The 22,196-nt window shown below is 31.2% G+C and overlaps 1 protein-coding gene across 1 annotated transcript; it reads right to left on the minus strand.

The window, feature by feature from the left end:
* Positions 1 to 8,792: 8,792 nt before the first annotated feature.
* LOC129914862 (BRCA1-associated protein) lies at positions 8,793 to 20,807 on the minus strand. The gene is made up of 6 exons (XM_055994281.1): positions 20,562 to 20,807; positions 20,216 to 20,498; positions 10,171 to 10,341; positions 9,946 to 10,112; positions 9,260 to 9,884; positions 8,793 to 9,199 (listed from the first exon to the last, which is right to left on the minus strand). The coding sequence occupies exons 1-6, from the start codon at positions 20,626 to 20,628 to the stop codon at positions 8,902 to 8,904; spliced, it is 1,611 nt and encodes a 536-aa protein (XP_055850256.1). The 5' UTR covers positions 20,629 to 20,807; the 3' UTR covers positions 8,793 to 8,901.
* Positions 20,808 to 22,196: the final 1,389 nt, after the last annotated feature.

The raw sequence follows: 22,196 nt of genomic DNA on the forward strand, positions 1-22,196 counted from the left end.
TGTGATGCTACATACAACTATTCAGCCTAATCTTTAATAGCTGACTCCTTGAAAAATATCTGAAAGGAGAAGATCTAGTTTTGGAAAAAACTTCACCACAAGCAACATTACGGAAGAAATGGAAGTGAACATTTTTAAATGTAATTGTCAAAATATATTTATTTTGCATAAAACATCAATTCAAGTAATCAATAAGGATCGAATATTACATGCAAAAAGTGAAAATCATATTCTACTGACAGAGGACCGTTGTCGTTAGTTTTATTGACGACTTACACATAAATAGGGAGGCTATGGATATACTCGTAAATTGTATCTGAGTTAGAAGACCTAGCGTCCGCGTTAGAAGTTATAGAGGTCAAAAGGTCACGAAAATCAGTTTTTCGCATATATCTCGCATATATGCGAAAAATATAATTTGCACTTTTTTTGTTGTTTTTTTTTTTAAAACATTAGTGTTTTTAAAATAGCGCAACACTCCACAACATTGCCTATATATTATTGAACTGCTGGATATGTAGAACAAACTTGCATTTCAAAAGTTTACCCAAAATTGCACCCCGAAAATAAAGACCCCTTGAAAAAAACTCCTCAAAAGCGACCCTTACTTATAGATTTTTATAAATATTATGTTGTTGTTAAAAAAAATAGTGTTCCAAATTTCAAAAGAATCGGTGCAGTAGTTTTGAAGTTATGAGGGGCACCGGCTTTGAAAACATTAGTTGTGGGGAGAACGATTTAAAGTTTTGAACTCTGGACAAACGTTCGTAAGCGAAGTATTAAAATACCCATAACTTTATCAATTTGGATCCAATAGACCTACAATTTGAACACAATATTCTTGAGATATAAAAAAATTTTAATGCAAATAAAAAAGAAAAAAAGAAAACTGGGTATCACGGGGAAAAAGTATGTATCAGTTTTTTTTTTTTTTTTGTTATTCTTTTAGAACTTTAATATTTATTAGAATGAAGTCATTAGTATTTGACTAAAAGCTACTAGGTCATTAAATAATGGTATAAATATGTCCATGATATTGCAAAATTTTATACAAAATCAATTAAAAAACGTAAACATTTTTTTTTTCTCAAAATTATTTAATGAAACAACTTAAGTCAAAAAATAAAGTAAGGAATAGATTAGGTACTAACTTTTATATAGCACAGGATTGTACATGCATTTTATGATTTTTAATATTTTTTTTTCTCCCGGCTAATCGGGAGGTAAGTGGGTAAGCACTTAAGTGGCTTTTACTGTAACAAGAAAATGAAAATTGTTCCTTCCGAATAACATTTTTGTCATTTGGTACCTATTTGATGTGGAAAATATTTTTTTTTTTTTTTTTGACGGGAGGAAATCTTCAAAAGACACTTGGCAGTATTCGACACCAAGTAGTGTGGGACTCTTAACCACTAAAACCACCTCTTTATCAGGACCAATCTTGAGAGATCGACATTAGATTTTTCTTTCTTAACTTTGTAAAATCACTTTGGGGGAAGTTTAAAAACTTTTAATACTTTCCCATGTTTTTTTTAGACCATAAGCTCATGAGGCTTGGTTCTTCTTAATCTCCGAACATGGTTTCTGGTATTCAAGACGGACACCATTTCAGAATTGGTATGACATTGCAGTCTCTGATTATGGGATACAGCGTATTTTTTAACAACTTCTGTAACCGTTTCTATTTGTAAGTCACGATGTAGATCGCTATTTCTTATGTACCAAGGTGCATTAACTATTCCACGAAAGACTTTGTTTTGGAATTTTTGGATGATTTCGGTATTTGTTTTCTTTGTACAGCCCCATAATTGGATACCATAAGTCCAAACAGGCTTTAGTACTTGATTATACAGCATTATTTTGTTTTGGGTTGATAAATCAGAGTTGTTACCAAGTAACCAGTAGGTACATTTTTCTATATTTCAAGTTTAGTTCTTCTCTTTTCTTTTTGATGTGCTCTTTCCACTTTAGCTTTGCATCCAAAGTCATTCCAAGGTATTTGGCCGTATTGGCGTAAGGTACAGCTTGATTATTAATGAATATTGGAATATTGTTTATCTTTTTATTTGTAAAGTTTATATGTGTAGATTTTGTTTCATTGAGTTTGATACGCCATTTTTCGGTCCAATCTCTGACTGTGTCGACGGCATATTGCAGCTTTACTGCTCCCCTAGAGACACATTTGTCGGGTACCAAAATTGCGGAAATGTGGAAAATATGCCAAAATATTTTTGGCCAGGTTTTAGACCAAAATACCGCGCTGTGCGTCGATAAATTCGCTGCTTGTCAGTCAGTCGTATGATACTTCACTTTATTTCTAACTGTTATTGTTGATTTTTTTTGGCAATCCGTCCCCCCCTCCAGAAAAAAATCCTGGATCCGTCCCTGTAGATACTGTTCAATTTCACAAAGAAATTAAAAAAATGCGTTTTTTAACACGTCTTGCGCCAAAATAAACCTGCCAGACGATCACCCTAGTCAACGAAATTTTCAGCCATTCAAACAACTGCAGAAATACCGTTTTTTTACATGAATTTTTTTTGGAATATTTGAATGCGCAAAATCTTTAAAATGATAAGAAATATCTGACTATAATTTTTTAATAAAATCGATTTAGTCTTTAACGAGTTATTTTTTATTTTTTTTATATTCCCACGCCTCTTTCCCCCCCAGATACCGCACGCGCTGGGGTCCATTTTCACCGAGTACGAAGTCATTTGCGGATGATTATCGTATCGGCACTTTTTAGTGTTTTTTGAAGGTAAAAACAAATTAAAAAGAACTAAATAAGTAAAGAGAATGGTAATACGAATATCAAAGGAAGGTCAAAGATTGGGACTGCTTAGTACAAGCATTTATTATATCTGTGCAAAATAAAAAAAATTTAAAATGAACAAAAAAATAAATTTAATATTTCATGTTTAATTTTCAGAAAGTGTCAAAATTTTAAAACAAAAATGTTTTAATAGTCAAGAGTGTTGATAAAAAAATAATTCAATATACATATGTACATACAATTAGGTATAAAGACATTAAATGAGAAAAGAATCAGTAAACATTGAACATAAATACAAAAAAAAAGTTTATGAGCGTGGTACACTGGTTTTTAGTATTTTTTTCAGACTAGTTTTATTAATATTAAAATCAAACAGATTAGTATTCAAATTTACAAGCTTACACATGCGAGTTAAGGGCACATGCATACCATAATTAGTACGGTGTTGGGGTAATTTTATTAAATCTAAGCTACGAAAGTTATAAGCACCTCTCCGGTAGTTAAAATTAATAGAATTAAGCAGATCCGGGCCATCAATTACACCCGTTATAAGTTGATGAATAAATACAAGGTCGTTATTTACTCTCCTTTGAGACAAGGTTTGGATCTGCAGTAAATTGATTCGATGCTCATAGGAAGGAAGGTTAAAAGGGTCCGTCCATGGTAAGCCTTTTAAGGCAAAACGAATAAAATTACGTTGGACTGATTCTATTCTTTCTATATGGATGCTGTAAAAAGGTGTCCAAACTTGAGATGCGTATTCTAAGTGGGGGCGAACTAAGCAGCTGTAAATAGCTAATGTAACGTAAGGGTCCCTAAACTCTTTCGACCAACGCTTGACAAAACCTAACATAGAATTGGCCTTGTTTACAATCAGGTTTATGTGCTCTGAGAAATCGAGGTTGGAGTTAAAGTTAACACCAAGGTCTTTAAAGCTATGCACACGGAGTAAAGTGTGATGAGATATCTTATAATCATACAGACTAGGAGTTTTTTTCTTTGAAAAGGTCATCGTCTGACACTTAGTCGGGTTGAGATTTAAACCGTTCCTTGTACACCAAATAGCAAATCTATCAAGATCATCTTGCAAGGATATGCGGTCATTCACAGAGCTAATGCTTTTGTAAATTTTCATTATACGCTAATAACGAAAATTTGACTTTTCCCAGATACATAATACGGCAACTGATATGTTTCCATTGCCTGAATTTTTTGAGAAAAACTAAAATTACAGTTTTGTTAGCCGATATTGTTGTGAGGTAAAAGTTCTAAAAATTTTAAAGAAAAACTTGGAAATTACAAAAAATTAGAATTTTAAATTGATTGACATATTTTTGAAGAACTGGGTTTTCAAACTTAGAATTTTGAAAAAAAAAAAAAAATTATTTCACATGTTTTGCCTGCCTTATTTTTTAAGTTTTTGTAATAATAATAACATAGACATACCTACATATAGTATGCATAAAGGAGAATGGGCAAAAATATATGGGAGCTGGTCCACCTAGTGAACAGAAACGCCATCTATGAAAACAACTTAGTACTATTGAGTATATCAACATTCAAATATATTTCTTGTCGAGAATAATGGGAGATGGGTAAAATAAGCCACCAAAAAATATGAAAAACACTTTGCGAAATCCAATAAACAAAGTAGAATTTTATTATATTACATGATAGTACATATTATCAAGAATAACGTTATTCATGTTGAACGCTGGTGGTATGAATACTAATGTCGGGCTCAAGATAGATACCATAAAATCGATATTACATGTGCACAAGCACCGATAGTGCGACTTTCTGTTAAACAAATGCAATAATATCTAGTGTTTAAAAGCATTTCTTCCTTCCGCTTCCGTGTTTAAAAGAAAATATTTATCTATAGTATTCCTTAGATCTACTATGCGGAGACTATATTTGCTTTTAGTAAAAATGTTCCTTGTCCTGGTTCTATGTTGTATTGATTTAAATCGCCAAGATTGTGATCTCTGTACAGGTTGATGCTAAAAATTCCATCATTAAAATGCTCAGCACATTATAAACGGGCATGTTTAATATGTTTGGTTCCCAGAGCGATCAAAACATGTTCTTCTCCTTCTAATTGTGGAAAATCTGCAAGATATTCCTGTTGACGACCATAATTATAAAAGCTCCTTAATATCGAACTGCATAAAAGTCACCAAAAGTAATCCGTTTGGTAATTTTAAGGGAAAAATATTGAAATTAATTTTTTCATTAATTGCAATCTTCGTTGCCATGTACTGCTTGAACCCCATGGTTTACAGATTTGTGTCCATTTAAAAAAATGATGTACTAAAACTAATCTTTTCAACAATGTATATCTCAGTCGTGGACGCTATGTGGACCAATTTGCCCATTCTCCTTTATCTTTCAGGTTTTTTTGGCCATTAAGCATAAAAAACAGTTCAAAAATTATTTCATTGAATTCTCTTGATAAAAACAAAATTTTTGTTAATAAATCTTCAACAGTAAAGGCTATTGACTGAAGAGTTTGAATAAAAAATATTTCAGACACTTTCATAAAAAAAAGTTATTTGAAAACGAAATACTTTTTGAACCATCTGTATTTTTTTTTTTTCTGAAATCAACAATAAATATGACCAAACATTTATAAAAGATAAATTTACAAGTGTTTTACCACGAACAATTTTGAAAAAAAAAGATAGGTAAAATTTTTTTTTATTAAAATTCTAAGTTTGAAAACCAGTTTTTCAAAAACAATTCACTCAATTTCCTTGATTTTTATTTTACGAATAGGAATAAACTGCTGAACTTTTAAAAATATTGTAGTTGTTGCCGTTCTATTCAAATATTTTTTTTATTTTTGAAGTCAATATGTGAGAAAATTGTCCCTTACTCTCTTTTATTTTTCTGCCTTAAATAATTAAAAAAATCTTTTGATATCATTTAATTTTTGTTTCTGTTCAGAAAAAAAGATTATCAAAATCGGAGCTGTTCTGTCGGGTTACAAACTAATTTTCTTTAGTTACTCGTAAAAAAAAAAATCCTAGGCTCTTCAAAGAAGAAGAAATAAACTTGATAACTTAACTGAGTGTACTAATGATTTCAGTTGCAAAGTTTCTTTTGAACCCAACCATCGTTGATGGAGTAATATGCAACGTTTTGTCTAAAATTAATTAAGCTTCATAATAATAAATGGGTAGAGTCCATTTGGTATTTTTGCATTTTACACAACTTTGAAAAGCTCTGTTTTAGAAGATAAAGGAAAAATTATAAATATAAAATACTAGCTGACCCGGCGGACTTCGTTCCGCCATTTCTTGTATTTATTTCCAATTTTCGACTTTGTAATGAACAAAAAAAAGGGGATTAAAACTTTAAAAGTTTGTAAGATGAGTCTAAAAATATTCACTTTTAAACTTTTAGCAAAAAGTAGCCTAAGTAAAATGCTCACTACATGCACTACAATGCTGCACCACACAAAATTTCACAATGCAAAGTTATTAACTCTTTCAAACGTTTTTTCCATAAATATTTCAATACGGCTTGCTACGGCACTTTAAAAAATCAGCGTTTTGCAAATACACCCTATTATCAATATCGCACTTTAACGGCTCTTTATAAATTTGAATAATGTGTATGCTATTTAGCCTGCCCTTTCTTACGCCCATTTTTACTCGACTTTAGAAAATATTTTGATCTCTCTTTTTGGTACCTACATATAGTTAAATTTTTTCGTAAAGCATGTGCGAGTCAGCGGAAATATGCTAACCCATAATGTGCATGAGCGTGGTTCGCTCAACTGGTTCGCTCGGCAAGCTATTCCTACGCTATGAAAAGCATGGCGTTATGTGAATTTCTCAAAATTGATTGTAAGCAACATGGATGCAATGGAGAGAATCAATTTAATTGTCTCTTAATAAAAACAAAAAAAACATATACTTTATTTTCTCATGCTATAAATCAATTTTTTCGATGACAACCTATAATAAATTTTAGATCATGTGAAAGCCTATTATTTCGCCTTTCACATGACGTTTTAATGATATTTCTACGATGCCTACAAAAAAAGTAAGAATTTTTTAAAGCCAACCATATCAAAAGTTCAAACTGAGATTACGGTACTTCCCACACTGGTCACCACCACTGGTGGCTGGTCATGATCAACCGATCTCCACAGGTGTTTTTAGGTATTTCTCAAGTTTTTAATTTAACATTATGTAGCTTGTAGTTGATGTACGGCTATGTGCGATATCTGCGATCAAATGAAAGGTAATATCATCAAGATGCTCAATAAAGTTAAATACAATTTTAATGTGCTCTCAATCAAAAGATGTGACGTGTTGAAAAATAGAACTTTATTTTACCGTTATTCAAGATTGTGTTTACATTTTGATACAAATATACAATTATAGTCTTGCTTATTATCTATCTACACAGTAAATTTCATTCATTTATATGTTGAAGAAAAAGAGATAAAAATAAAAAACAGTTAAAAACGGCCAAAAAAATTGGAACAAAAAAACTTGTTTTTCCCGTTATTCGGTCAAAAATCATTTTAAAAATTCAATTATTTGTACATGCATGCGCATAATTAAAACCCATATCGTCCCGTTTCTGCTTGAACCTCGTAAGTACATTTTTGTTTAAGATTTTTTTTTCTGTTAAAATTTGCTCTAGAACTTAAAAAAAGAATAGATACAAAGGTTTTAGTTTAGAAACAACTCAATCAATATGTCATAAACATAACTTGATTTCCTTTTGTTCAATTCATAATTTTAATTTTTAGAAAAATGTATATTTCTTTTAAGAACAGAACAAAATTTGCTATGTAGATACGTGGTTCACGCAGAAACGGGACGATATGTCCTATTAATTTAAAAATTTTCGCAGTTTTTTAAAAATTCCTTGTTTTTTTCAAAAATTCATATTTAAAAGTACAGGGTCTATGAAAAAAATCCGTATGAGACGCCTATTTTTTTTTAGTATCTTTCTAATGGTGTAATTCAAATTTCTGTACAAAATTTTGCCTATCTGTAATTAATCTTTTGTCGAAGGTATATCACATGTTTTGACTGCAAAAAACCCTTAACAACTTAATTTTGAAATTTTTTAGAATTTTTTCATTACCTTTTCCAAACTAACAATAAATGTATCTATCAATTTAAAAAAAATCAGATCTCTAAAACTTACCGTTTAGAAAATAGCCTCTTTTTTCAATGTACTGTTACCCCTATTTACCCTATAAAATCATCAATTTTTTTTGTAATAAACTTTCTACTCTTATTCCTCTTTTATTAAAAAAAATTAAAGAAAATCAGACAACCGGTTTGGCCGGTTAGCGAAAGTACACAAAACCAAACTTTAATTTACTATATATAAGAATATCACATCAGCCACCCATACAGTAGGCCCCAGTGTGCACCAGTGTATGAAGTTAGCAAAATAGTGAACTGACCAATATCATTAACATTACCATCATTAATGGCATCACGAAGTTGAAAGTAGGTACTCCTCAGAATTGAACTTCTTTTAATAAAAAAAAATAGAATTTAATCGTTCTTTTTTTGCATACATACCTAAATACATATCCACAGCATGACACAACAAAATCTGAATAAATTCATGTTTGCGAACTATTAACATGTACGCAAATGTTGTCAAAATCAGGCCTTAAACGATAATAATTATTTTGAAAGCCTGTCTAATAAATTTGTTTACAAATTAAGCTAAGTTTTTTTTTTTTTTTAAGTGAGAGTGTTTTTTTACTCGTACAAATTGACAGCTATGTAAAGATGCGAGAAAAGTTATTATTTTTTTTGTATACAAACCATCTCCACATTAATACCTTTCAAACAAAAAAAAAATTACCAAAATCGGACCAGCCAAACGCGAGTTTATCGGCCACACACACTAAATGAACTCATTTTTATATATAAGATATTCTTACTGGACTAAAGTTTCTAAACAAATAATATACCATTTTTTATAATATGAAATCATTTTTTATTAATTATTATTTTCAAAAAGCTTAAAAACATGTATAGAATTTTTTTTAAATTATAAATATATTATATTAAAGAATATGTAGACAGAGCATACAAAAAACTTAATCACTTTGGTACCCAAAATTCATTCATAAATTAATTCTTCTTCTTTCGTCGATTAGATTTTGGTTGTTCTTGTTCAGGAACTACAACCGAACCAGAAACAATTTCATCTTTCATATCAGACTCAGCTATTTTACTTTGGGCTTCCATGTAAAACATAATATCACGTAATTGCTCTTTGATATCAGTCAATTCTGCTTCTTTCTTTTCAGCGTATTCTTTGTAAGTCGTTTCTAGGGCAGCATATTTTGTTTGCCAAGAACTTTGATTATTCTGCAGAGCTTTTGAAATTTGACATTCATCGGTGAGTTGTTTTTGGACTTCTTTTAACCTAAAAGCAAACAAATGTTTAAAAGAAATGAAAAAAATTTTATAAATTCAAATTTTATACTTATTTGTGTTTGTAGTAAGTTTTCTCTCAAGATTTAGTTTCTCTTTCGTTAATGTTTGAACTTTCTGTTCCATGAGAGATAATTTTTCAGACATACTTATAGACTGAATCTTAAAGTCCCTCCACTCGTCTTCAAGATTTTGCATTCTTTCTTCGTAGTACTTGCGCTGAGTGTCTAATTGAGACGTTAGCAAATATGTAAATTCCAATTGCATAGAATCGATTTTTTCTTCGCCTTCGTCATTGGGCGCTGGAGTTGCAACTAACTTGCCGTCAGTTTTGTTCTGGAATAGACGATGAACAAAATTATCTCCAGCATAATCCCACACACTGGAAGTGCCTAATTGCATGGCAAAGGTATGGTTTGTGGCTCTATAATGGGCAGCAGCATGACCACCCTGATAACGGCCACATCCAACATGTCCGCAAATCAAACATATCCACAGTGCTTCTGTTCCTTCGCATTCCATGCAAACGGAGTTCTCAACAAGTTCTGGCGTTTGAACGTGACGACAAACTGGGCAGGTTGAATCTCCCCATTTGATGAGGCAGTTGGCATGGAAAGCATGATTACAGAGAATAGTGAGGACACCATCAACACTTTCATCCATTCTTTCGAGACAAACTAGAAATTTTGAAAATCTTTTGTTATTCTTTCATGACCAAATGTTAAATCTTAATTTTACCAGGACATGTTGGTAATTCAGTATGACCGATTGGGGGTATTCCGTCTTCACCGCGTTCAACTTCTGATACCCAAACAGCATGGCAAAGCGAATCAGGCTCCAAAGAGTTATATGCTGCTCCATTGAATGTTTGATAAAATTCTAAAGCTGCCTCATTGCAACGAAAACTAAAAACGATACTAAAAGTTAGATTTGGATTGATTAGGAAATTCGAAGACAACTTACACAAGAAGAACCATGAATTGATTTGGACTTCCATCTCGAATTATACGAATGTGTTTTATTTCTGAGTGACATGGAGCAACAAAGTTAAGCAAATCATGACAGCTGAGACTAGCGGGGACAGCTAATAAACATAGCTGATTGGAGGGCCCTTCTTTAATTTCTTTACGTTCACTGTAATAAAAGTAAAACTTTTGTTTACATTGCTACAACACCAAGAATGAATTCTAAAATATTTTCTAGTTCACAAAAACTATATTTTTTACAATTTCAATTATATTTAGCACCTATGGAATCTTCTTTTGTATGATTTTAGTGTATTTTTCAATGCTTAATAAAATAAAAAGATCTGTTTTTATATTTTTATTTTTTTACGACCTTCAGCTGGTTATTATAAATCTTTCTTCTGATGTATATATTTATATTTTTTGTACGCTTTCAATAAACAAACGAGAAGCCAAATCGACTTTATTCTTTTTGCATGCTCTTTGTATATGTTAGAGAAGGTTTATGTAAAAAAAAATTAAAAGTACAATTTCTTCAGAAAAACGCTCTGCGAACCGGACGAGGTTCTAGTTGACTATAATAAAGAAATCGCATCCAAATGCCAGGCAGTGAATATTAGGACTTGTATTCAATAATTTATAAACGGTAAAATCAATCGATTTAATACTAAAGACCTTTTTTGTAAAACCTACAAGAATAAATAAATCTTGCACAACGATATCGTTTCGACGATGGTGTTAACTCAATAATCACTATTGTCGCAGTAGATTTTGTTTTTTTTTTTTTTTTAATCCGTAACTCGATTATAATCAGGAGCTAATTTGTAAACAAAATGAACACTTTTTGTAAATTTTACCAATTCTATAGATACTGTTAATGTAAACACAAATAAAATTGTCTTCAGTTAAAAAATTTCTATTAACGATAACAACAATTAGAAAAAAAAACATTGCAATATTATATTCACATTATATTCCATTCTACCTTCTACTTTCGTTTCATATACACCAAAATAAAACATATTTTCTACTTGTGTAATTCCAACTGCAATGTTTACAATTATTTAGGACAGGCACCATTTTATTTTTCTCTTCATGAACCCAGTTAGAAAATTATTTTTCTTTTAAAAAACCCAATTAGTAATTAATGAAGCACCCCAAAGTATGCAATTCAGCGACTACTGCATTCTTTGGATCAATTTAAAAGTATTTGTGATATTTTTTTCTCCAAATGCGTTTTGCCTGGGTACAACAGTTGGACTCATCATGCTGTTGAACCTTTTCTAAAGCGCAAAACTTTGGTTTATTATCATACAGTCCACTAAACATAAACAAATTCAACCCTATCGTGAGTTTCACGTGGATTGTTTTCCATCTGGAATATTTTTATTCGCCCGGAATTTTAAAAGGTATCGTGAGTTTCACCCGAAGGGAATTTACATTTTCCCCCAAATTAGTTTTTTGTTCGGCACCAAAATTTAAGTGAGAGAAGAGCTGTGGACTTCCTCGAATATTACCTGAAAAAAAGTTGAAAATACCTAGAGATGTCTGAACGTGAACAACTTTTCGCCCGGAACTCACAATAGGGGAATACCTAGTGAAATTAAATTTTTCCGGGTGGAATCTTGTTCACGTGAAACTCACGAATTTATTTCATTTTTTTATTTTGGTTCTTTAGATATTTCATGTTAGATTTTTCATGGTCTTAAAATACGTCCCGGTTGGATCTTGAAAATTACGGCTTGCGGACATGCGATTTTTTAGGGTTTAGTAAACTAAAAAGCTTTTAAAAGCTAAATAAAATCAATTCAATTCAATTAAACTTTTGAGGTCAGTTATACAGTCGTCGGCATAATTATTTTGACTAATTTACAATTCTCGATCTGACAAGAATAATTTCTTACGGTTAAGCTTTTTATAGGTAAAGTTAATGGTTATTTATTAAGTATGTTTTGGTGAATCTCATTGTGGTCAAAGTAAGTCATATGAGTGAAATTTGGCTTTCAGACAGCGTTTTTTGTATTACAACTGCTATTTTTTGAGCGGCATAAGTATTTTGACCAGCATTCTTTTTCAATTTTGGTAAGGTAAAGTAATACCTTTTGCTTATTTTAAGCATGTATTCAACTGCTGAACATGTTTAGGCTCAGATTCATAAAAAAAATTGGAAAAATTTCGCAAATAAACATTGAAATTGGGGCATTTATTGTTACAAGTTAAAATTCCCGTTACCTGTTAAACAAATCAATGGAGAACTGATGTGTCAAATTATGTCTTAGCTAATAAAGAAACACAAGAGTACGAGTACTGAGTAGAATCAGCCATGAATCTGTACAAAACAAAAAATTACACAAAAAAAAAGACAATTTTTTTTTGCGTAGCTCGCTTTGAATCCCAGATTGAACCCTTATATCATGGAGCTGGAAATGAAATCTCTGGGGAAGAATTCCTCATCAGAAAGCAAAGATTCCCAGGAGACTTAGGAAACACAATTTTGGGACTTATTCAGCAAGAAAAGCACTAGTTAACTTCTTGAAAGCATGTTAAAAACTATGAAATTCGCAAAAAAGTATGTTGGTAAGATTTTTTTTTCTTGAACAAAGTTTTCTAGACCGCATCCGAACAAAATTCACTCTTGGTGATTTATGGAGTGCAAAAAAACTTTCATCGGTCCATTAAACCTTGATCCAGAAAAAATTAGGCTTACCAACGTGCTTTTTTGCGAATTTCATAGTTTTTAACATGCTTTCAAGAAGTTAACTAGTGCTTTTCTTGCTGAATAAGTCCCAAAATTGTGTTTCCTAAGTCTCCTGGGAATCTTTGCTTTCTGATGAGGAATTCTTCCCCAGAGATTTCATTTCCAGCTCCATGATATAAGGGTTCAATCTGGGATTCAAAGCGAGCTACGCAAAAAAAAATTGTCTTTTTTTTTGTGTAATTTTTTGTTTTGTACAGATTCATGGCTGATTCTACTCAGTACTCGTACTCTTGTGTTTCTTTATTAGCTAAGACATAATTTGACGCAAACAAATCAGTTCTCCATTGATTTGTTCAACAGGTAACGGGAATTTTAACTTGTAACAATAAATGCCCCAATTTCAATGTTTATTTGCGAAATTTTTCCAATTTTTTTTATGAATCTGAGCCTAAACATGTTCAGCAGTTGAATACATGCTTAAAATAAGCAAAAGGTATTACTTTACCTTACCAAAATTGAAAAAGAATTCTGGTCAAAATACTTATCGTCGGTGAAACCAGAAAAGTGTGTAACTACAAATTTACTGAAAATTAGATTTGAATGCCATCTGTTAGACAAACCTAATATCTACCGTTCCTTAAACTCAGAATCCCCTTAAAGTTCATAGTTTTTATTTTATTAGCCAATTAGAAAATGAAAACTCATACAAATGCCTTCAAAACGATTTTGTTTATTTGCTCTCCTATAAAATTTGCTAAAATGGAGTTACACACTTTTCTGGTTTCACCGACGTTATGCCGCTCAAAAAATAGCAGTTGTAATACAAAAAACGCTGTCTGAAAGCCAAATTTCACTCATATGACTTACTTTGACCACAATGAGATTCACCATAACATACTTAATAAATAACCATTAACTTTACCTATAAAAAGTTTAACCGTAAGAAATTATTCTTGTCAGATCGAGAATTGTAAATTAGTCAAAATAATTATGCCGACGACTGTAGAATGTCCAAACAAAGATACCTATACAAAAAACACTTTTAGACTTATACCATTTATTCCGAGATTGAATTCCTTTTTTGACTGGACTATTTGTGAAGATTATAAATTCTTGCAATGAGCGCTTGACGTATGTGTGAGTGTTTTGAAAGGAAGTGGGTACAGCCTATTTTTTTTATCAAAAAAGCTTTTATTTGTATGGAGTAGTGCTGAAGAGAAGAAATACTAAGATCCGATGAAAGCTACATGTTAAAAAATAGGTACTATCTCTCAAAAAATATTATTATTTTACTATTGTCGAATTCCTTTCAATTTTTTGAATCGCCTCAAAAAAATCGAATTTTTGGTGTTAAAAAGGAACATGAAAACAGACCGAATTCTTTTTGCGATTGTATGTGTGTCATTTGACAACAATTTTTACACGAACGTCAAGCTGAAACCAAAACAATTTCTGCAAAATAAAACCAGAGATTCCTTTGATCAATAATTTTGTTTATTTTCTTCGGTAATATAGATTTATTTTAATCAGAATCAAAGGGAAATTGCAGTTATTATTAAGATATGAGTGAAGATGAAGTAGAAGGTTATTATTTTGGCCGTATGCTGTGGTTTTACAGAGAAAAAAAATTTTGACGACAATTACGAGAAGAAAAGTCACAGTAATTTGACTTTTTCACAAGAACTATGCCAGGAAAAAATATATTTTGATCGCACATTGTTTTTTTTTATTTATTTCATATTTTTCCGCAATAAAAATACGATATTCAATTAAAATTTACTCTTTATTTGAAGTTAGTGTTCTCAAATAAACAAACAACACGAAGAAAACTTTCAGCTTGACGTTTGAGAAATGTCAAATGTTCCAATTGTGTGTGCAAATCCGTGTAAATCTCTCAAAAAAGAGGGATTAAAAAAAATTCGAATTCTGCTACGTTTGAGGCGAATTTTTTTTCTATGGAACATGATTTTCAAAAAAAATTCGCTTCGAGATCGCCGAAAATTCGATTTTTCAATTGAAAGGAATTCGACATATCTCTCAAAAAATATTATTATTTTATATTATATTCATAGTACAAAGTACATAAATTTACGAAGTACTGACACTTAACAGCGCGGCAACTGAGGCCATTTGGCTGAGACAACACCAGACAATGACAAAGAGAAAGACAGATAGAAACAAAGAAAGAACATACAGCCATGGACAGAGAAATAGCACACTATTGAGAAAAATCATGTGAATCGAATTTTAGATATTAGGAATGCTTTTTATAATTTTTTTTCTTTTGGTACATTCTCGAAGTAAAGTGATGGAGACAATAATATCTTAAAAGTACCGTTATTTTCTATATTTATTTGCACTAGCAATATAATGCTTTTTCTGTCTCTTTCGCTAGTGGACACAGAAATAGCACACATTTGCTTAACCGTTAAATTTTTATTCCACATTCAAAAGTTGTGAACGAAAATGCATTTATTTTATTGCTACTATTTAATTAACAAGTATTTTTGAAAAAAATATGCAGAAAAAATCATTAAACTGCGAAAAAAGGAAGAAATACTTTCGATCTTCATAGTCAAGGGAAACATCCTTCTCAATTACCTTAAACTCTTAATTTTTCGAATAAATGATGGATAAAGCCCTTAATTTAGAAAGAGCAAATAGAAATTTAAACTCTGAAATTAAATTGCATTAACTTCTTCCCCGCAAAACTTCTATACGAGTGGATAGTGCGATCCCAAAGAAACGCAAATGTGAACAACTTTTCGCCCGGAACTCACAATAGGGGAATAGTGAAATTAAATTTTTCCGGGTGGAATCTTGTTCACGTGAAACTCACGAATTTATTTCAAAAACATCTGAATAATAACATGCAGTTTTGAATGAGAGTCTTTTGGAGTGATGAAATAAAGGTTAACCGCATTGGAACCGATGACAGAACATTTGTCCATCGCCCTAAATGTAAAAAGGACAAGCCAAAGTATTATCTCAAGACGATGAAACTAGGAGGATAGGATTTGATGGTCTGGGACATCCTGACATGGTAAGGACCCATTGGTTAGGTGGATGGCAGAATTGATAAATTCTTTTGTCTTCTCGCCAGTTAATTAGATATTCATACATGACAATGACCCAAACATGCATCGAAAATAGTACAAGATAGGTTTTCGAACGAAAAAATCAATGTTTGCACCTAGCCATCTCAAATTCACGATCTTAACCCCATAGAAAATTTATAAATTGATGTCAAGGTAAAGTCTGGGGAAGCAAAATTCGAAAATTCAAACGATCTTTTGGCCAGAATCAAAGAAGTGTGGTACCGTACTCCACAAAGTGGATACCAGACGTTAGTTGAAAGTTTACCAAAGAGGTGCGAAGGAACTTTGAAAAACCGTGGTCTACTAACAAGTTACTAACTTAGTTTTGTTGAATTTATTGGAAATTGTAAGAATTTTTGCTTAGAAGTGATTAATTTTTATGATTTCCGGAATGTGTGCTATTTCTTTGTCCACAAGAAATAAAATGCACGATTGGGGTCGCACGTACTTGCTCTTGCAGTTTAAAACACTTTTATGTTAGTTTACTTGTAGATTTTAAGAGCTGCCTTTATATAAAATTAAAGAAATTTTGTTTATGTTGGGGAAGAGCCGACATTTAGGGCAAAATTTTGTTAAATGAAAAATAAAAGGTTTTTTTTATTTAATTTATTTTGAAAAAAAAAAAAAAAAATAAAGATGCAGTTTTATTGCAATTGCTTTGAATATTACGTTTGTAAAGTTTAATCAAAATCGTTAGAGCCATTTTCAAGTTATTTGGTATAATTTGAAAAATTTGTATGGGAGGTACACTTTTTTGACTTTTTTGAGAAAAACTAAAAATGCAGTTTTGTTGCAATCGCTTTGAATATTACGTCTGCAAAGTTTAATCAAAATGGTTAGAGCTGTTTTCGAGTTATTTGGTTTGAATTGAAAAATTTGTATGGGAGGTACACTTTCTAAGCGAGATATAAAAAAACAAAAAAAAAAAAACAACTTTCAAAATTCCATAAAAATCATCTGTACCAAATTTGAAGAAAATCCGTCCACCCGTTTAGGCTGTGGAAAAGTGTACAGATGGACGCACAACCGCACAGACGCACGGACGGAATTGCGAGACCCACTTTTTTGGAATTCTCCATCATCGTAATGTTGGTTTTGATTAAAACCTCAAATTTTTTTTCGACACAAAACCAATACTTGCCCTATAGAGCAAGTAAAAAGGGTATTCTCTACAAATCATAATTTTTAAAAATTGAATTGAAATGAATTGTGGAATATATTACCCGCCTCTGTTTTTCCCTGCCATTTTAATGTCCAGAGCTTTAAAACTAATGTGCATCGGTTTCTCCTTTTAAATCCCTCCCTATTTTCCTGAAGCTCGCACTGTGTTTAACATATTAAGGGTATTTAACTCCCTTTAGTGCGCGTTAATTATAAAAAAAAAAAAATATATTATTTATAATTATTAATTTTATGAATCCCCATAAGCTAATGCATGCCCTGATATAAAAATTATAATATATAAGTTAAAAGGTCCAAAAAAAATCCAATTTTTGTAAGAAAAATCAAATGTGTGCTATTTCTTTGTCCATAGCTGTATAAAATAGAACTACTTGGTACAGAGGAAGGAGACATCGATGAATATTGTCTCGTGTTATCGCACAGGTGGCTTCAGTTAAGCTGGCAATTTTTTTTGTAGAAAAACAAATGAGCCGACCGACAGTGTGGGAATTCGCTCATTTAGCGGAATTAAATTAATAGCGCTTATAAGTTTAACTTTTTGAGAATTATTTTTTTGCAAATATATATCAAATTTTATTCGTCTTCGCTTGGGACATAGCATTCTTACACACCAGCATATTTTAAGAAAAGAAAATCCACCATTATGCCCAACCTGCAACAACGCCATTAACATCTCACACCTAATCGGCCTCTCATCATGTACAGAATCAAAACAAATCAACAATATCCTAAAAAATAATCAATCCATATACTCATTTTTAAATACCATAAGCATTGAAAACATAACAATTATTAATAATTATCTTCATACAAACAATATAATTTTTAAGTATATATATTACTTTCGAGTGGAAAGCTCCTGTAGCTAGGCTCTTTCTTTTTTTTTTTAACATTAAATTTGTAATTTTTTGTTAATAAATAATAATAATAATATTTTTTTGCAAGATTAATTATAAATATATCGCGCTGGGCTCGAACCCACGATGCCGGGCTCTGCAGTCAACTACCTATTCATCTTCTGTACCATGGCCATCTGCTCTCAAAAAATAGAAGACGACCGACTCAGTTGATATTGCAATGTTCAAATGAGAAAACCCCATCAAAATAGGTAATATCATACAACGTTCTAAAAGTCTGTGAAGAATGAATAAAGAGAAAAGGCAGGTATTCTGGTACAAGTATATCGTTGCTATGCTGCCAAAATGCACTAAGTCAAAAAACATAGTTTTGAGTAAATCGATTTTTAAGATTATTTCTCTTGTGAAAATTCAATGTTAACTGTTATCTGTCAGATAATCACTTTAAACACAAACTCAACATTTTGACATTAGTTTCCAAAAACTGTTTTGGTTTTTGAAAAACCAAAATGATAATTATGTGAACGAAAGTAGAAAAAGCCATGACTTAGTGCCTTTTACCTGTAATGATTTGCAATTATTTGTTCGTAATGAATACTTTTCTGGCATATGAAGTTAAAGAAAACAACATTATAGCACAAAAGTAAAGACAAAATCTCAATTATACCTAGTTAAATCAGAAATTTTACAACGCAGAAGAATAAAAAACAAGTAACTAATAAAAGAAGGCTTTAAAAATGGAAGCAATTTAAAATGATCTCTTTCACTTAATACATCTAGTTCTGGAAGGAAATCTTTTGTCTAACATTGTGATGGTAATGATGAAAACCAAGAATGATAAATTTCAGGAATAACACCTTTCTTACAAATGAGGCGTTTAGAATAATAAAGGGTGAAGTTCACTTCTCTATACATAAGTCGGATTTTTAAAGGTCTTTAAAATTAAGGGTTTTGTTCTATATAAAATTGTATACAAGAAAAAAATCTGTGAAACCTTTATTTCAAAATTTCCTTTAGTTCTTGACAAAAGGCTTTTCAAAGTTCAAAATAATGCACAAATTTCAAATGGACTCTGAACACCTCAGGTCTTTCTTCTTATTTGTCCTTATTTAAGAGGTTCGGTGTACCCTGTACAGTCTTGGCCATTTTTTTACCGGCAGATAATTAGGAACAGGGTTTCTCCCTCTTCGAAAGCTCTTAAAAACGTTCAAGCTTCGAAAATTGTGGTCAAATTCATATTAAGTTTGAAGTATTTCCGGTTTATTTTTTTCGTATCGAAAACATTTAATTTGAAGCCAGTTAAGAACGAGAATTCTAATTCATTTTTAAAAGGTTATTAAGATTCATATAGAAAATTCAAGTCGTCTTTACTCGCTGATAAACTTACAATTTGTATTAATCTGTTTACATTTGACCGCTTTTTTCTTACATTTACCTCACAAGATACTTTGTAAGTCATTTTTCAAATTTAAAAATGTTGTTTTGAAGACAGGAAAAATGCACTAAGTCTCATTAATGCTTTCTCTTGCTATAAACTAGTACTGATTTATTTTTTCTTGCGTTACAGGTAAAAAGCACCAAGTCAACTTAGTGCGTTGTGCCTGTATTAAAGTTGTTTTTTCTGACTTCGTGCAAAAATATACCTCAAATAATTCATAATGTACGCCAAATATTTCTTAGTGTGGTATTTTACTAGATCGATATCATCATTCTGAACCGTTTTGCATTTAAATCTAAAAACCCCTAAAATACTTAGTGCGTTTTGGCAGCATACCATCGTCGGTATTTATGAATCGTCAGCATTCTAATGGTCTTTGAAATGAAATGGAGGTTTACCATCGTTTTCTGAAGTCAACCCACCGAAACCAACAGACATAATATATATATTATATATAAATAGTGAGAAGCGGGAAAAGCACGAAAAGTTACTCAACATTGAGATCATAACAGCGCTGAATAAGTATGGAGAAGATTTTTGTGCCTTTTTAGTGGAAAATGAATGAAAATGAAAAGTTCTAGTGAGATTTTATGAAGTTTATTCCTACTCTTTTTCATGAAGTGATTACAAAAAATACGTGGTCAGTTAATTCGATTTTATCACTCTCAACTCAATTTATATTCCAACTTATCCTTTAAAAACAAGTTATGATTCAACAAAAATTTAAATTTAATTTCACCAAAGTATGACATCCAGTCAATTAAACTTACTTCTTTTTATAAAGATGAATTATCCCATTAGTAACTTCAACACTTGGATTTCCAGAAAAGAATCCAATTTCTTTTGGGAATTCCGAAGCGAATTGGGCTTCTTCCAATGGCGTTGCCTCTCTGGAACTAGTCGGCAAGCCATCTCCTCGCAAATTGCTATTCATTATGCGATTTGTGTATGTTTCTATTCGTATTTCCGTAGACGCTCGAAGACCACGATCACGCTCACGTTCTTTTAGCAATCTAGGATTTGTCGGATGTTCAGATGAGACAGCTCCTTGTTCTATATAATAAAATAAATTAACTTGTTTTGTTATTTCAGACATTCTTGATTTTTCTATTTTACCTTGATGGTCGGTCAAAGATGTGATGATTTCTAGCTTAACAATGCATACTGATACCTTATTGGGCATTTAGAATAACTCTATGCATTACCGAATTGATTTAAAATACGAAATTATCTTTTAGTTGCTAAATGATTTGTAATAAATAACTATAATTTAAATTGAAATGAAAATAGTTTTGCAATTTTTCTGATTTTTTTACCGATTTTCATTCGTTTTCACAACAAAGAAAATTGCACTGTCAAAATAAGAGGGTGAAGTGCTGCCAAATTTATCAAACAAAATTTCCTATCTGAAATCGAAATGGGGAAATTCTAATTAGATCTGTTTGGTAACTACGTATTTGCAGCAAAATGTTTAGGATGTATCATAAAAGAAAGAAAATGAGAGATTTTGCTCAAGATTTATATGTTTATAATAGCCTTTTCACACCAAACCCAAAAACGCGGTTTATGGTAAAAAGTTTTCAAAAACCTGAAAAGCGTTCACACCACAAGTTTACAGGTTTTTGTTTAAATAAATAAATAAACAAATATTTACATATGACATATGAGTTTAATCATAGCTGATGCGCCAAAATCGGCGGGACAAACACATGAACCCGGTTTTTACAACTAATTCTTACATGTTACATCCCGTTTGCGACAAGGGAAAATATTTTCGTTGAAATTTGCCAATTGAGCTTTGAAATGAGATAGGTTAAGGTCACAGTACACATAAAAAGGTAATATATTCCGAACTGACATTGGTCGCCAACATGTCAAAACATTAAAATTTGGCGACCAATGTCAGCTACTCTAATTCTTAATTGTTTTAAATTACCGACGAAAAACGTACAAAAACCGAAAAACCACGCACACCGCTAATTTTTTAACAATTATTAACCATTTTCCGCGAAGAAAATTTGTTATTTTTCAATTTATAATTTTTTCAAATGACATTTTATAAATTAAAAAAAAAAAAACAAATTTTCTGTTTACTGCGATTGAAATATAAAAATTAAAGGCCGATCTGACAGATTGGTGGTATGTCATTTAACCTCTTGAAGTTTTTTAGTATAGAAAAAATTGGGATATTTAAAAGAAAATATTAATAAAAACATAAAAACAAAGTTAAAATAAATCTTTGTACAAAAGCATTTTAGTAACTTAATCATTTTCAAAAACATGAATTTTGGATTTTTAAAAAATATTTAATTCTTCTTAATCAATAGGTGTGTTTTCTTCTTTATCTATATAGATTTTGCACAAAAAAACGACATCGGGATTTTTGAAATCCATGCAAATATTTGGCACCTGACTTTGGCAGCTGTCTGTCAAAAACGTTGCTTTTGTTTTTTTTTTAATTTAACTACGTAGTGGGAAGGCCCTACATCCATGATGGATGCAAAAAAATTTGTTCACAAAATAACAAAAAACATTTGCATGATGGCAACATAAAACCAAAAATCATTTGTATATTCTTAGCTACATTTTAAGACCATAACCATTAACATACATAAGTTGCGTCGTTCTTGTGTTATACTATGTTTCCACCTGCGCTAAATCCGAGATTTAGCTAAGTAGATTTAGAATAAATCTCGAGATTTATTTTAAATCTTCTTCGCTTAATCTCAGATTTGGGTTCTACTACCCTAA

This window comes from Episyrphus balteatus, chromosome 3 (genome assembly GCF_945859705.1).
Source record: "Episyrphus balteatus chromosome 3, idEpiBalt1.1, whole genome shotgun sequence".
NCBI lineage: Eukaryota > Metazoa > Arthropoda > Insecta > Diptera > Syrphidae > Episyrphus > Episyrphus balteatus.